The sequence below is a fragment of the Halichoerus grypus genome, chromosome 5 (assembly GCF_964656455.1).
Source record: "Halichoerus grypus chromosome 5, mHalGry1.hap1.1, whole genome shotgun sequence".
NCBI classification, from domain to species: Eukaryota; Metazoa; Chordata; class Mammalia; order Carnivora; family Phocidae; genus Halichoerus; species Halichoerus grypus.
Window position 1 is genome coordinate 179707034 of NC_135716.1, and position 14367 is coordinate 179721400.

The 14367-nt window shown below is 62.9% G+C and overlaps 1 protein-coding gene across 3 annotated transcripts in view; it reads left to right on the plus strand.

The window, feature by feature from the left end:
- CASZ1 (castor zinc finger 1) overlaps positions 1-14367 on the plus strand; it is a 55150-nt gene that overhangs the window by 22832 nt on the left and 17951 nt on the right. For 2 of the 3 annotated variants that reach the window (XM_078073798.1, XM_078073799.1), the window contains exons 3-8: positions 5330-5806; positions 8848-9682; positions 10678-10746; positions 12266-12356; positions 13067-13231; positions 14130-14302. In XM_078073798.1, the coding sequence (XP_077929924.1) occupies positions 5330-5806; positions 8848-9682; positions 10678-10746; positions 12266-12356; positions 13067-13231; positions 14130-14302 (1810 nt within the window). The remainder of the gene's footprint in view (positions 1-5329; positions 5807-8847; positions 9683-10677; positions 10747-12265; positions 12357-13066; positions 13232-14129; positions 14303-14367) is intronic. The other variant, XM_078073800.1, reaches the window with a different exon arrangement.

Consider the following 14367-nt stretch of genomic DNA (forward strand, 5'->3'; position numbering starts at 1 on the left):
TCTGTTCTGAGCTGGAGGTGGGCTCTGGCCCAAGAGAGGAGGACACCCTCTCCTAGAGGACAGGTGCTGGCTGGGGGAGGGAGTCAGTGCTGAAGAAGATAATAGGGAGGCAAACTGGGCTAGCTGTGGGGGCGAGGAGAGAGGTGGGAGGGATGGTCAGGGAGCTTGGGGGGAAGCAGGGGATGGGGCACCTGTCTCTAGGGGGACCCTTCCTGGCTCCCCAGACTCGCTGCCCCTGTGGCACCTGGACCTTTCACCACAGTGATGGCGCTTGTAATGACGTGAATGTCTGCCCCCTTGTCTAAGTCTGAGCTGGCTGTGGTGGCAGGAACCAGGACAGTCTGTCTTGCTCACGTCGTGTCCTGAGGATTAAGCCCAGGGCCTGGCCTGTAGAAGGAGTTCAGAGGGGGTGTTGAATGAACGTAGACACATCCCCCCCAAAACTGGGGTTTGTGGCCCGTCAAGTTCAAGTTCTTAGGGATGCAAGGGTGGAGGCTCCAACATTGCCACCACCCTGATTGGGAGGCTGTGGGAGGGGCGTGTGGGGTGTTAGACCATGACCTTGGACATCCGAGCCCCGTGGGAGTCCAATTCCAGCACTGACTCTGGGTGACCGTGGGCAGTTACCAATCTCACCAGGCTCTGCTTCCTCGTCTGCAAATGGGGACAGGTCAAAAGCCTCATGGGACTGTTGGGGGTGGGTGGTCACTGACGTGCCCAGTGCGATCTCTAGCACGGGAGGTATTCAGAGGGTCCCAGCTGCCCTATCACTCCGGGCTGTGGGCCCGTGGCCTGGCAGTGTCCGTGGCCCCTGAGCTGCCTGGCTGCGGGCAGGTGGGCCCTGGAGCACCCCCACCCCAGGGATGGGTGCCTGGCCCTTGCCTCCCCACCTCCTGATATACAGCGGGCGTTAGGCTGCCCAAAGGGGACACTGCATCCTTAGGAAGAAATATGTCCTCATTTTTCTTAAACACCGTTTCCACTGAGTGAAATGTTTAGAAGGGACGCACAGGGAGAACTTTATTTCCTACCAGGGAGTTCAGAGCCACCAGGCAGAGCCCATAAAGCACCCGGAGCCTGGTGGCTGACAGGCCGCCCGGCCCCGAAACACATTACTCACGAGTTTGGGGGGGGGGGCTGCCAGGCCTGCCCAGCCCCCAGGGACTGCCCCCCCCACACAGCAGGACAAGCAACTTGGAGAACCAGGCCATGGGCGCTGGGCACTGGAGCTTCTCATCCCCTTGAGCAGGTCAGGGGAGGGCCTGGCCCCAACCTGGCCGGGAGGTGGAGCCGTTCCAGCCACCCCCAACCCCTTAGTCCCCAGAGATCCGGGACCAGGGGCCCAGGTGCAGCTATAGGAGCCCCCCTGTCTCCCCCATAACTGGCAGGAGCCCTGGCCTCCTCAGCCTTTGGAGGGAGTGATGAGATTCCTGCCATAACCGGCCCTTCTCCCGAGGCCCTCCCTTCATTTGATTTCTGAAGCTGGCTGATTTGAATATTTATAAATATCAGTAAATTATTTATTGTAGCAATCTGCTGCACCATTTTACCCATTGCAGTTAACACTTTAGGGGGCTCCGTGTTATGGGAACCAGGAGTGGGGGTGAGGAGGAGATGGGGCAGAGAGGCCTGGGACTTCCTACAGCCCACCCAGGAGCCTCAACTGGGGACGTGGTGGCAGCCTCAGCGCCTTGCTGAGCCTGGGGCCTTTGTGAGCCCAGGCTCTGGGGTGTCTGTGCGGCTCCAGGATCAGTTGCCTCTTCTATTAAAGAAGGGATGAGGGCAGTCCCTGCTTCACTGGGTCACCGTGAGGCATATCGTGAGATAGTCCCCAGAAATGTGCATGGAAAGTCCGGTTTCTGCCCCACCTGCCTGCCGCCAGGATCTGCTCAGCTCACAGAGGAGGGCTGCTTGCAGGTGGGCTGGTGGAGTTTGGAGCACTGGGAGGGAAGATTCAGACCCTGGGAGCTGATGTGGGGGGGGGGGGGCATTTGTTGCTGAGTGGGCAGCCTGCCCCCCGGCCAGGCCCCCCAGCCTCTCTGGTCTCCCCTCTCTCTTCAGGGCCAGGTGAGGTTTCCAGGTCTTGGGATCTTGTGCCTAGATGTGCACCACACCTGCTTGCTTGTCCCCCCCCCACCCAGGACTCAGCTGCCTTTTCTCAGGTCCTTGCTTGCCAGAACTCTCCCACCTTAAAGTCCTGTGGCCCTTTCACGGGGGGAGAGCCCGCCCAGGGCCGTGAGCTAGCAAGGGGGAGAGCCAGGCTGTGCCCCGGGGCTGTGCCACCTCCTGAGGCTCACCCCACGGGGCCAGAGCTGCCGGGGCCAGAGGCTAGAGTCTGGGAGAGCCGCTGGGCTTGCTTCCTGCGTGCAGGTCCTGGCCACTCCTTCCCCCGGGCCTGACTGGGCCCACCTCAGCTGCCTCGCCCCTTGCCTCCTTTCTGGAGCCTGTCCCTGAGTAAGCAGTGCAGGAGTCCCCTCGCCTTCCCACCCTCCGGCCCAAGCCTGCCTCCTGGGCAGTATTGTTCCCAGAGGAAGTGTCCAGTGTAAATACAGCAGCGGGCAGGCTGGTGGCGGGAAGGAGATGAAAGGGGCAGTGACAGGGCCGGGGACGGATGGCTTCCTCCCATTGAGGCCTGGCCACGGCGTTTATATTTTAGGGAAGAAAGTCGGGGGAATGTTTACATGGACAGGAGCCTGGGGTCAGACCACGAGGGGGGTAGTCTGTATGTCCCAGGGCCCTGAAGGAGGGGGAGGGGAGAAGGGCTCCGTGGAGTGGGCCGGAAGGCGGATGGACCTTAGCTCTTTCATACTCCCTACCGCTGCCCTAGCCTCTGCCTCCTGCCCTGCACCCCAGGCCCACACGCCTTCTCCACCTCTACCCCTGGGACCAGCAGTAGAGTCAGAGGGAGGGCAACATCTGGAAGGCAGGTGGGCTGGGGCAGAGCAGCATCTGGAGGGCAGGTGTGGGGGGTGTAGGCGGAGCAAAGGGGCCTGTGGGCTGGGGGTGGGCCCTGGGTGCACAGCTGCATCGCAGCTGGTGGGGGCCCAGGAGGGACCGAGCCAGGCACACGGCCGAGACCAGGGGAGGGTGGGCTGGACTGGGTGGGCCCAAGTGCCGGGAGGCTCCAGGATGGGTGGGAACCCAGGGAGGGCTGTCACCAGCAGCAAGTGCAGCCCTGGGAGCTTCTGCTTCCCTCTTCCTTGGGATAAATATTTATAGATCCATTTGCTGTCTGCCATACACACTTGGCTGCTTACCTCCTGGTAAAAATAGAGCAGGCTCCCCTACTCCCCCCTTCCCTTCCCGACCAGGGCAGGGGACAGAGGGGGCCAGGTGAGGCCTGCTGCCTGTAGGTCTGCTGGAGGAAACTTGGTGTCGTGCAGCCTGGCGGCTGGCCCAGCAGTTGGGTGGGATGGTGTGACTAGGGGACCCATGTCAGTGCTTGGAGACTTGGGCATGGGCAGCACGGACTTGGAGATCTGGGTGAACTTGGGGAGAGCGGGCCCCTGGCCTGGGCAAGGGTGGGGCCCAGCAGAGCCAGGGCCCCAGGACTGGGAGGACTGGTGTGAGCCAAGCAGAGCCTTCTCTGGCAGTGAACACTACCTAGCCTGGTCTCGGTCACCGGGCCCCCAGGGCCCCAGGCCATGTGCCCTGGCGGCCGGCTTCAGGGCAGGTCTGGGGCTGCTGGGCATTGTGCAACCACCCGGGTGCACAAGCCGAGTCTCGTGGAACAGGGTCCCTGGGCAGGCCCAGGTGTGGTCATCCTGTCTGAGCATGCCTCTCAGGGGGCTTCCACGTGTGGGGGTTTTTAGGGTATTGACACATTATAGGGAACCCCCTTCTGCCCACGGCCCTGGGAGCGGAGCCCCTGCCCTCACTCAGCCTTTTGACCATTGTGGGTGGAGACTCAGACATGCCCATTCCTCCGCTGAGGGACACGCGAGGGAGCCCTGCCACTGAGAGACTCCAGTGGGGCCCCCGGTGCCCAAAGCCAGTGTGGGCTGAGCCTGTGTGCCCAGCCCACCACAGGGTCTGGCCCACAACAGGAGCTGACTAAATGGACGGATGGAAGGGTGGAGGACAGACAGACAGATACACAAACATGTGTATGTGTGTCCACCCTTGGCCTTTGTGGCAGGTCCCAGGCTGTGTGGTGCGGGGACTTGCCGTGCGCCATCACCCCCACCCCGGACCCTGGGCGCCCCGCTCAGCAGCCGTGAGGAAGGTGGTGAGGCCTCGGGCGGCCTTAGTTAGAGTTTCTGTCGAGCTGTCATGTGCAGGCATTCGGCACCGCAACTGCAGCTTTTGGGCTCTCTGTTGGGGATCTGAGGAATCCCAGCCTGCTCCAGCTGTGGCTTCTCCAGGCGGGGACGTGGGCTTCCCGGAATCAGCCAGGTCTACAAGGGCCGCGGGAGCTGGCCGAGGCTGAGAAGGCAGAGTGAGATCCCCGGATGGGGATGAGCGGTTCTTGGAGGGACTATCAGGAGTTCTGTCCTTGAATGGCCCTCACTGAGGATTGAGGAAAGGAACTGGCCAGAGAATTCGAGCGGGTCTGTGAAGGGGAGGGGAGGGAGGAAAGACAGAGGCCTTCGGAGGGCCCTGGGTGGCTGGGGGGAGAAGGAAGGGGTCTTGAGGCTCTCCAGTGAGCAGAGGTAGGAGTCCGGTGGGGCCCAGGGACCAGGTCTGGCAGAGGAGCTGCCAGGGAAGAGATGCTCAGGTGGGGAAGGGTGCCAGCCCCTTGTGGCTGGGACAGGAAGGCAGGAGGTTGGTGCGGGCTGCTCCCTGGCTCTCGGCAGTCTCCTCCCTGCGCGGCAGGCCATGGAGGGGGGCGGGGTGGCAGATGCTCCCAAGATGCTGTCACTTACCAGTGTTACCCAGTGCCCAGCCCCTCAGCCGGCGTGCGTGCCTTGGTATCCTTGCGTGTCAGAGGACACACCGCCTCCTCAATCTGGGGTCATGTCTGGCCTGCCTCTCAGAAGAGGAATTGAGGGCCAAGCAAGTGTAGGAAATGCTTCCAGAAACCAGGTGCTGAGGAGAAGCCTGCCCCTGGTGTTTGAAGATCATCCATTAGGATGTTCATTTACAAACAAGCCCTCCTTGAACCACCTAGTACAGGCCCGCCCCAGTGCCCAGCTCTGGGGACGGAGCGCCGGGTGAGCTGGGCCCCTGGAGCTCCGGGTCCGGTGAAGGGCCCGAGGCCCCGCCAGCCAGGCTCGGGGCAGTGCGGGGAAGGCGGAGGATTGGGAAGACATGGGGCCTGGGGGCTGCCGAGGGTGGGGGGGGCGAGCCCAGCACACGCCCGCCCCTGATCTCTCCGTCCGCCCCACAGCTGAAGGCACCCGGTGCACCGACCCGCCCGCAGGCAAGCCCGCGATGGCGGCCAAGCGCAAAGGCGGCCTGAAGCTCAATGCCATCTGCGCCAAGCTGAGCCGCCAGGTGGTGGTGGAGAAGGGGGCGGAGGCGGGCCCCCAGGCCGAGGGCAGCCCGCTGCGGCCGCGGGACCGAGAGGCCGGTGTGGCCCGGGGCGCCCGCAGCGAGGAAGACAAGAGGCGGGCGGTGATCGAGAAGTGGGTCAACGGCGAGTACAGCGAGGAGCCCGCGCCCGCGCTGGGCCTGGGACGGATCGGCCGCGAGGGCCTGGAGCTGCCCCCCGAGGGCGTCTACATGGTGCAGCCCCAGGGCTGCAGCGACGAGGAGGACCACGGCGAAGAGCCCCCCAAGGATGGCAGTGGTGTTGCAGACGAGAAGGAGTCTGATGGGGCAGCCTCCAAGGACAACAGCGGCCCCAGTGCCAAGCAGGCTTCAGGTAGGTGTCTGAGCCCCAGACAGACGGATGGATGGATGGATGGCATGATCCCGTCGAGGGGGAGTAGGGGATCCGCGGAGCCTGCCCCCTTCCCCCACGTGTGCTCCCCTTACCGGTACCTCATTCCGCCCCGCCAGTCCTCCTGACATGGGGCCTAGGGCCAAGGTAGTGGCCAGAACGGGAGACTTGCTCGGGGTGGGAGAGAAGCTTCCCAGGGTGAGGGGGGCGGCCGTGAGCACAGCGGTGTCTGATGGCTGCAGGGACGCAGGACAGAGGACAGACTGTTGGACTGTCTCTCCACACCTGCACAGAGGAGCCTGCAGGGGCGGGGCTGGTCAGCTCCAGGATAGGCCTGCTCTCCCACCCTCCCCTGCCCTCTCCCGAAAGCCTTACCCTCACCAGGGACACTGGCTATCCCAGGCAGGACCTCTCAGGGTGAGGCCCACCCGGCCCAGCCTGCATGTCCCATCATACCCACCTGCCCGGGACGCGCTCCTCTGGCTGACCTCTTTCCTGTGCACGAGATGGCTAAGGCCCAGCTTTTCGGCTCTCCTTGTCCTTACAACTCAGAGCAACCCCGAGCTCCTTCCCCTCCAGGGAGGGAGGGCCTGCAGTTTCGGGTGGAAGGGGGTCACCACCGCTAGGATGGAACCCCAGGTCTGGGGTTTTTTTCTCCCGCTCCCAGCCTCCTTCTCAGGCCTGTGCCTGGTGCCCCGAGCCTCCCCTGCCTGCTCCCCGATCCCCTTCCCCCTGCAGCGAGGGGCGCATCTCCTCCCTGCGCGGGGAGCCCTGCGCAGCTACATAATTATGCATATAAGATATAAACAGAGCTGTTTAATTATCCTTCGCCACATCAGTGACAGAGTAATTAACAAACATTGCAAGATCAATGAGGAAAAGTGTGACCTTCAGTTTCCTCTGATAGGAAAAGCCCTTGCCATTCCCAGACACAAGGTGATTGTGCTGAGCCAGAGGAGAGGGAGGGACAGGGACAAGGGCCGCTGTCCCATCGGGGCCCCAGCCCCTCCCAGGCCCAGCTCTGCCCTGGCTCCTGCCTTCTCTCAGCCCAAGTGGGGAGCTGGGACCGTAGAGGTAGGGCTGGAACTGCCAGTGGCCTCATGACCCAGGCATCGCTCCTCCTCGGGTTGGAGGCCCCGTGGGACTGCGGTCTGACACCCAGGGCAGCCTGCTCAGCCCGGGCCACCAGAGAGAACCAGTTGGAGCCCTATCCGCCCACCGGGCTCGGGCCACCTTCTCTGGGCCTGGGGGCTCAGGAATGCAGGCCTCTGGGCTGCCCCAGACCCCTGCCGGGCCCCCTCCCTCCGCTAAGCTGCCTGCCCTTCAAAGCCTTCTGTCTCTCTGCCATATATAGTGAGGGCTCAGCTGCCTCCTGCTATTTTTAGCCCCTTTCCCTGGTCCCTGAACCACTGAATCTAGCAGCCAGAGCCCACTCCTCCCAGGCTGGGCCCCCCCACCCCACATAGCTTGAGGTCAGGACAGTGGCCCACCGGCCACCCTGCCCCAGGGAACAGCCGTCTGTTGGCTCCTGGAGTCACTCTGCCCACCTTGGGGGCCAGGTGCTACCTGTGACTGTCCTCACACAGGCCTGGTAGGTGGGGATGTGGGTTGGGAGGTGGCCCCCATCGGCCGCACTGCTGGGGTCCTGGGCCTCCCCTTCCTCAGCCACGCCTTCCCCTGCTGTGCTGTTGGGACTCCCAGCCGGGCATCCTCTGGTCCGAGTGTGCCCGGCTTTGCGGGCTCAGACGAGAATGCAGAGGACATGTGTATCCCTGAGGCCCATGAGGGTCTCACCCTCCTATGTGCACCCGCCCCTGATTCAGGGCACAGCACATAGTAGGTGTTTAGCGAGTTTCTGCACGGGAATGAGCAGGTTTGGGTGCGCCGGAAGTCACACGTCTGCTGTGGTGGAAGGTGGCGTGTGCAGGGAGGCCGGTCTCCACAGGAAGAGCCCAGGCAGCGTAGGATCAGCTTGCCTCCACCATCAGGGGACTCATCCTGGGGAGGTGCGTGTAGGATTTAGGGTGGTTTGTGTCCACGTGTGTGTGTCTTTGTGGAGCTGGGCAGGTAGCTGGAGGTGTGCGTGTGTGTGCGCGCGTGCGCACGGTTGTTTGCTCATGTCCCTGTGGAGAAGTTGCCCCCGCAGTGGGCACAGGCGGGGCCCACAGATGGGCCGTAGTCTGTCCGCTGCCAGGGCTGTCAGGCCCAACCTCTCAGGCCCGGACTCTCCTCGGGGAGACCGCCCTCACACGCAAGCACGAGGATTGACAGGGGAGGTTCGTAGGACTCCCCACGTCATAAATCTTCGCTGCAAAGAGCCCTGTGTGAGTCTGAGTAAACACATCCGCAGGGCACCTGCCCCCTCCGCCCCGTTGTCTGGGACCCTCAGCCACTGGGGGGCTGGTGGGAAGCCAAGAGGCCAGCTCCTGGGGAGGCTTGGGGCAAGCCCTCCACCTCCCAGGGATGAGGGGCTGTGTGTCCACTTGGGGGGTCCGGGAGAGTCCCCCAGGTGGGCTTAACCAGTCCCACCCCAACCCTGTCCCCAAGGGCTCCCTCACCTCCTGGGGTCCCTCCTGATGGCATGGCCGCTGGCCCACATCCTTACCTGTCCCCAGCCCCCATGTCACCCCACCCTGAGGAGGCAGGTTGGGATCTGGCCTTACTTCCAGTAAAGTGACTTCTCTTTCATATTAGGCCAAGGCGAGAGAGAGGAGACATTTATGAAACTTTGTTTAATGTACTGAAAAGCCATCGGCCAGAACATTTAGGAAATTGATTTTCCTGGCATTGATGAACTCGTTTTATTTTACCCCGGTATTAATTACTTTTTTTTTAAACAAATTAATTTAAGAGTCGTAAAACCTAACAAGTGAGCCAAATGTCCATAGATCATGTCGTGCTCCGCCCCCTCCCCACGCCAGCCTCCTCCTTCTGTGGGTGGGGGCTCGTGGGGAGGGGCTGCCCCCCATCCCTTGGCCACCCTGCTCTTTCCCGGAGGTGACTGGGCTCTCCCCACACTGCAGGAGAGGCCTCCTCGCTCCGGGACTACGCGGCTTCCACCATGACCGAGTTCCTCGGCATGTTTGGCTATGATGACCAGAACACGAGGGACGAGCTGGCCAGGAAGATCAGCTTCGAGAAGCTGCACACGGGCTCCATCCAGGAGGTGGCCACCTCTTCCATGCTGCCCACCTCCGAGGATGCCCTCAGCAAGCGGGCACGCTTCTCCAAATACGAGGAGTACATCCGCAAGCTCAAGGCCGGCGAGCAGCTCTCCTGGCCAGCCCACAGCACCAAGGCCGAGGAGCGGGCGGGCAAGGAGGTGGCGGGGCCCCTGCCTGGCCTGAGGCTGCCCAGCAACACAGCTCACCTGGAGACCAAGGCCACCATCCTGCCCCTGCCCTCACACAGCAGTGTCCCCATGCAGGGCCTAGTGGCCCGCGCCTCCAAGTACGACTTCTTCATCCAGAAACTGAAGACAGGCGAGAACTTGCGGCCCCAGAACGGTAGCACCTACAAGAAGCCATCCAAGTACGACCTGGAGAATGTCAAATACCTCCATCTCTTCAAGCCCGGGGAAGGCAGCCCCGACATGGGCGGGGCCATTGCCTTCAAGACGGGCAAGGTGGGGCGCCCCTCCAAGTATGACGTCCGCGCCATCCAGAAGCCGGGCCCTGCCAAGGTCCCGCCCACCCCCAGCCTGGCTCCTGCGCCCCTCCCCAGCGTGCCCAGTGCTCCCAGCGCCCCTGGGCCAGGGCCTGAGCCACCTGCCTCCCTGCCCTTCAACACTCCCGAGTACCTGAAGTCGACCTTCTCCAAAACAGACTCCATCACCACGGGGACCGTCTCCACTGTCAAGTAAGTCACGCCCCATCCTGAGCTCAGGACTCGAGTAGCCAGGAGGCCCACTTCTCTGCCTCTGAAGCCCATGCTTGTGCACACATCCACTCATCCCTTAGGCATATCTGCCACGCACACAGGTTAATACATGCTCAGGTTCTCATACACGTGCTTGCACACACACACACATAATCGCTCATGCCCGGTTCATGGGCCGGACATCTTGCGGTGTGCACACTTGCTCTCACGTGTGCTCATCTGCTAACAAGCACACCGGGGCCTACTGTGACCCCCATTTCCCAGCGACAGGCTTTCTCCACCTCAGATGCAGCCTTGGGGTTGGCTGGGGAAGCCCCAGTCCGGGTTAGGGGTTCTGGGCTCCAAACTGGTGGTCGTGGCTCCCAGGCTCAAAGCCTGGGCTCTGGGGAAGGCAGCAAGAGAAGGCAGGAGTCTGGGGTGGGGGTGAGCCCACTCATTGCTAACCCCCAGGCCATGGTAAAATCCTCTGTGGATCAATTGTGTGGGACTGGGAGACACCCTCCCGCACCCTTGAGGCAGAGCCCACAACCTGGGAGCTGATCTAGGGAGTTGCCCACTGGCCTGGCCGGGGGGGTTGGTTCTGACCAGCTAACCACACTTGCTTGGCACTGCTCTCGCCCCTTCCCCTGGGGTCTTCCCAGCATCCTCCTGACTCATGGTGTACAACGGGGGCCAGGGCCCAGCTTCTAAGGCTTCCTACACAGCTGGACTCCAGGTTGGGCCCACGACTGAGGTGGAGCCCTCCAGCCGGCCAGCTTGGGATGGTCCTGCTTGGCCGGAGTTGGGCGAATTGAACCCGAGCCAGGGTTCTGCCAAAAGCGCTTTTCAGTCCCACCTTGAGGGCCTCAGAACATGACAGAGCAAGAGAGGGAAGGGCCAGGGCCCCAGGGCAGGGAGCTGCCCCTTAGACGCTCCTGGGGCATGAGGCTACCCCCTGTCCGCTAATCGGCTGTGCCCTGTGTGTCTCTCGCCAGGAACGGATTGCCCACAGATAAACCAGCTGTCACCGAAGATGTAAACATTTACCAGAAATATATTGCCAGGTAGGCCCCTGGGGAGGAGACGGCCACGGAGAGAAGGTGGGATGGTGCCAGGAACGCCTAGGGACTGTGGGACCATAGGTCCATCTGACCGCCAGTGCCAAGGTGCCTACTGCTTCCCCACCCTTGTGCACTCCTGCCCTCAAATTCCCCCAAGGGACTGCACCCCATCTCAGAGCCCCTGCCCCCTGATGTGGTCTGGGCCAGGGTGTCCGAAGACCACAGGTGAGCCCAGAGCCCCACTGTCGCTTACATGGAGTCTTGGGTGGGACGCAGGCCAGAGCTGAACCAGTGGGGATGAGAAGGGGGTGTGGGCGATGGTCCTCCCTGACCTGGCCTCAGTGTGCTCCCTGGGCCAGGCCTTGATCCTCACCGCCCGACTCCAGACCCGCTCCTGTACATTTCTAAGGCAGCAGGATGGGCAGGTAAAGAACCTTCACCTTAACAGATTCCCCCAAATCAGGCCCCTCGCTGCCAGCGCCCAATGGGGCAGCACGTAGCAGGGGCTGCGCCCCGGCCTCTGTCTTTCTGCTGATCTTCTAGGTTCTTCCCACCCCTCTCTGCCTTTTCAGCTTCTCTCCGTTCTATTATTATTATTATCATTATTATTAGGGCCTCAGCAGATGGCCCTTTTGGCAGCTTCAGCGTAAATATGTATTTGCAAGTCGTTCTCCCCTCGTAAGGGGGTCTCCATCTCTGTCCTGCAGTCTGAGGCCCATCTCCTCCCCGCTGTCACTGTGGGCTCTCCCCCAGAGCAGCCTCCCCAGGGTAGCCGGCACCGAGACCGAGAGCCACACCCCGGCAGCCTCGGGGCCTAGAGAAGGCACGGGGTTTCCCGGGAGGCAGGCAGTGGCCGGGCAGCCGGGGGCTCCTGGCTGCCGTGTTGGCTGGAGAGCACACTCCCTGCTGTAGGAAGCCGAACAGATGCTGTGCTTTAAAAATTCATAACCCTGGGCTGTTTCAAGTGTCAGGAAAGCCCAGGACAGAGAGAGGCTTTAACACCTCTCAGCAGCTGGGCCCTCCCAGCCTGTATCTGCAGCACCTGGCTTAGCCCTGGGTGGGGGGCCAGCGGCGGCACCTGCAGGAAAGGCAGTCGGGCCACCGTGGGGGGCTCCTGCCCTCACCGCCTCATCCCATCCCATCCCAGGCGTCTTCCTGTGTCTCTGCTCTGACTTTCGACCTGCCCCAGCTTCTTCCTCCCCACCTTGGTGCCAGGCCTGTGCGCCTCCCTGGGCCCTCGTTCCCAGCGCAGGTGGCACAGGCCTGCAGTTCAGTGGCTCTGGGATTCCCAACAGGCGCAATCCCTCCTCCAGCTTTCTTAGGCCTCTGCCACTTCACCCCTACAGACTACCTCTGCTGCCCCTGCACCCCCACACAGGGCCCTGCGCCCCCCTGAACCCCAGCAGCGCTTCCCTGAGGTATGGGCACACATTTTTCTCAGCTGCTCCGGCCGAGAGCCTGAGAAGCGTCCTCGCTGGGACTGCTGCCCCGAGAGGCCTGAGCCCCCCGCTCGTCCTTGCAGGTTCTCAGGCAGTCAGCACTGTGGCCACATCCACTGCGCCTACCAGTACCGAGAGCACTACCATTGCCTGGACCCCGAGTGCAACTACCAGGTAGGGCCCGGTGGTCACCAGCCCTGCCCCTGCGTGCCGGCCCAGCGGCAGACGAGCTTCCCGCAAGTGCGCTGGGGGCTCTCAACTCAAGCAGGCAGAGATCCCAGAAAACCAGCGGCCGCAGATAGGCGTCTGATAGGATCCTGAGCCCCCACTGCATCCCCGGGGTGATAACTGAAGCTCCCATTCACTGGGGGCTTGCCCTGACCCAGGGACCAGGCCAGCAGGCAGAGGCCCCTTATCGGACGCTTCCCAGTGTCTTCGTGAGGTCGGGTCTCCTGCCCCGTCTAACAGATGATCACACTGAGGCCCAGATAGATTGTCACTTATGGTCAAAACCACCTCTGGTACGTGCAGAGCGGGTTGTCCCTCTTGCTCACCAGGGAGCTCGCGCTGGCACAGCCCGTTGGTGGTCCTGAGCAACAGGAGTCGTCACCCATCAGAGCCCCTGCCTGAAGGGCCGGGCCTGCTTCGGCTTCTCTGCTCCTGGGCATGACTGCCGGGAGCCTGGTGGGAGGCCAGGGCAGGGTCGGTGTTGGGGGGGCCTCCGGAACCTTTGGAATGGCTCCGTCTCCGGTCCCCTGTGATGGCCTGGAGGCCACGCGGGCTGCTTCCACCTCAGGCAGGATTACTCCCCGGGACAGCCAAGGGGCCAGTGGTCTGGGCGAGGTAGGGGGGCTGGCCCCGACCCACGCGGCGCTGTCCCGCAGAGGTTCACGAGCAAGCAGGACGTGATCCGTCACTACAACATGCACAAGAAGCGTGACAACTCCCTGCAGCACGGCTTCATGCGCTTCAGCCCGCTGGACGACTGCAGCGTCTACTACCACGGCTGCCACCTCAACGGGAAGAGCACCCACTACCACTGCATGCAGGTGCCCCGCCCGCCCTGGGGGCCAGCGCGGCGGGGGGGCGGGGGGCAGCGCCGGGGGCAGCGTCGGGCGGGCCGGGTGGGGGGCAGCGTCGGGCGGGTCGGGGGGCCAGCCCCATGGCCATACTTGGTGCGGGTGCAACTCAGGGAGCTGTTTATACAGACCGACATTTTTCAGGCTTTAACACCAAGAGCCGCATCGCAAATGGTTCCTGAGGAGGTTTTTGTTTAATTCTCTGTTTTAATGCCACGCAGAGTCTGGGCTTTTTCAAGGTGTCAGGTCCAGGGGGAGCGACTGGGGGTTGCAAATAGCAGCCGGCGCGCCTCCCCCGGGTATTTGTCAGGGGGTTGTTATGGGCTCCGTGGAACAACCTGGGCCGGGAGGAGAGGGGGGCTCGCTCTCCGGGCCCTGAGATGGTGCAGACGCTGGCACGGCCCAGCCTTCAAGAGTGCTCAGGTTCCACTGGTTTTTACTCAATATGGCCACGTTGCCTGCCTTGGCCCAGCCCGGGTGGGGTGGGGAGGGCCCTGTGCCAGGAACTGTCCACGAAGCGAGTCCCTGGGCTGAAGGTGACCGCCAGGCCCCCCAGGTCCAGCCCTGCCCACCGCCAGGGGCTTTGGAGGGAGAGCCGCCGATGAGGACCCCAAACTCACCTCCTGTGGGACTAGACTGTCACACCTGTGCCGGGAGGCGTCCAGGGGCCCTGCAGACAACCCGGCCCTGAGCGCAGGCGAGGCCTGGAGGGCCGGAGGGGTTGTTAGAGGCTCTCCACTGTCCAGGGTGATGTTTACGGGGCCGAAGCCCCCCTGAGCAGGGAGGTCCCTGGCCAGCAGCATGGCTGCTCTGACCTGGGCCCTGGGGTGCCTGGCCTCAGTTGCCCTGACAGCCGTCCTGCCTGCAGGTGGGCTGTAACAAGGTGTATACCAGCACGTCAGACGTGATGACCCACGAGAACTTCCACAAGAAGAACACCCAGCTCATCAACGATGGCTTCCAGCGCTTCCGAGCCACCGAGGACTGCGGCACAGCTGACTGCCAGTTCTACGGGCAGAAGACCACCCATTTCCACTGCAGGTAAGCGGGGCGCCAGCCGGGGAGGCTTCCTGGCCGGGGAGAGGGGGGAAGGATGGACACAGGGA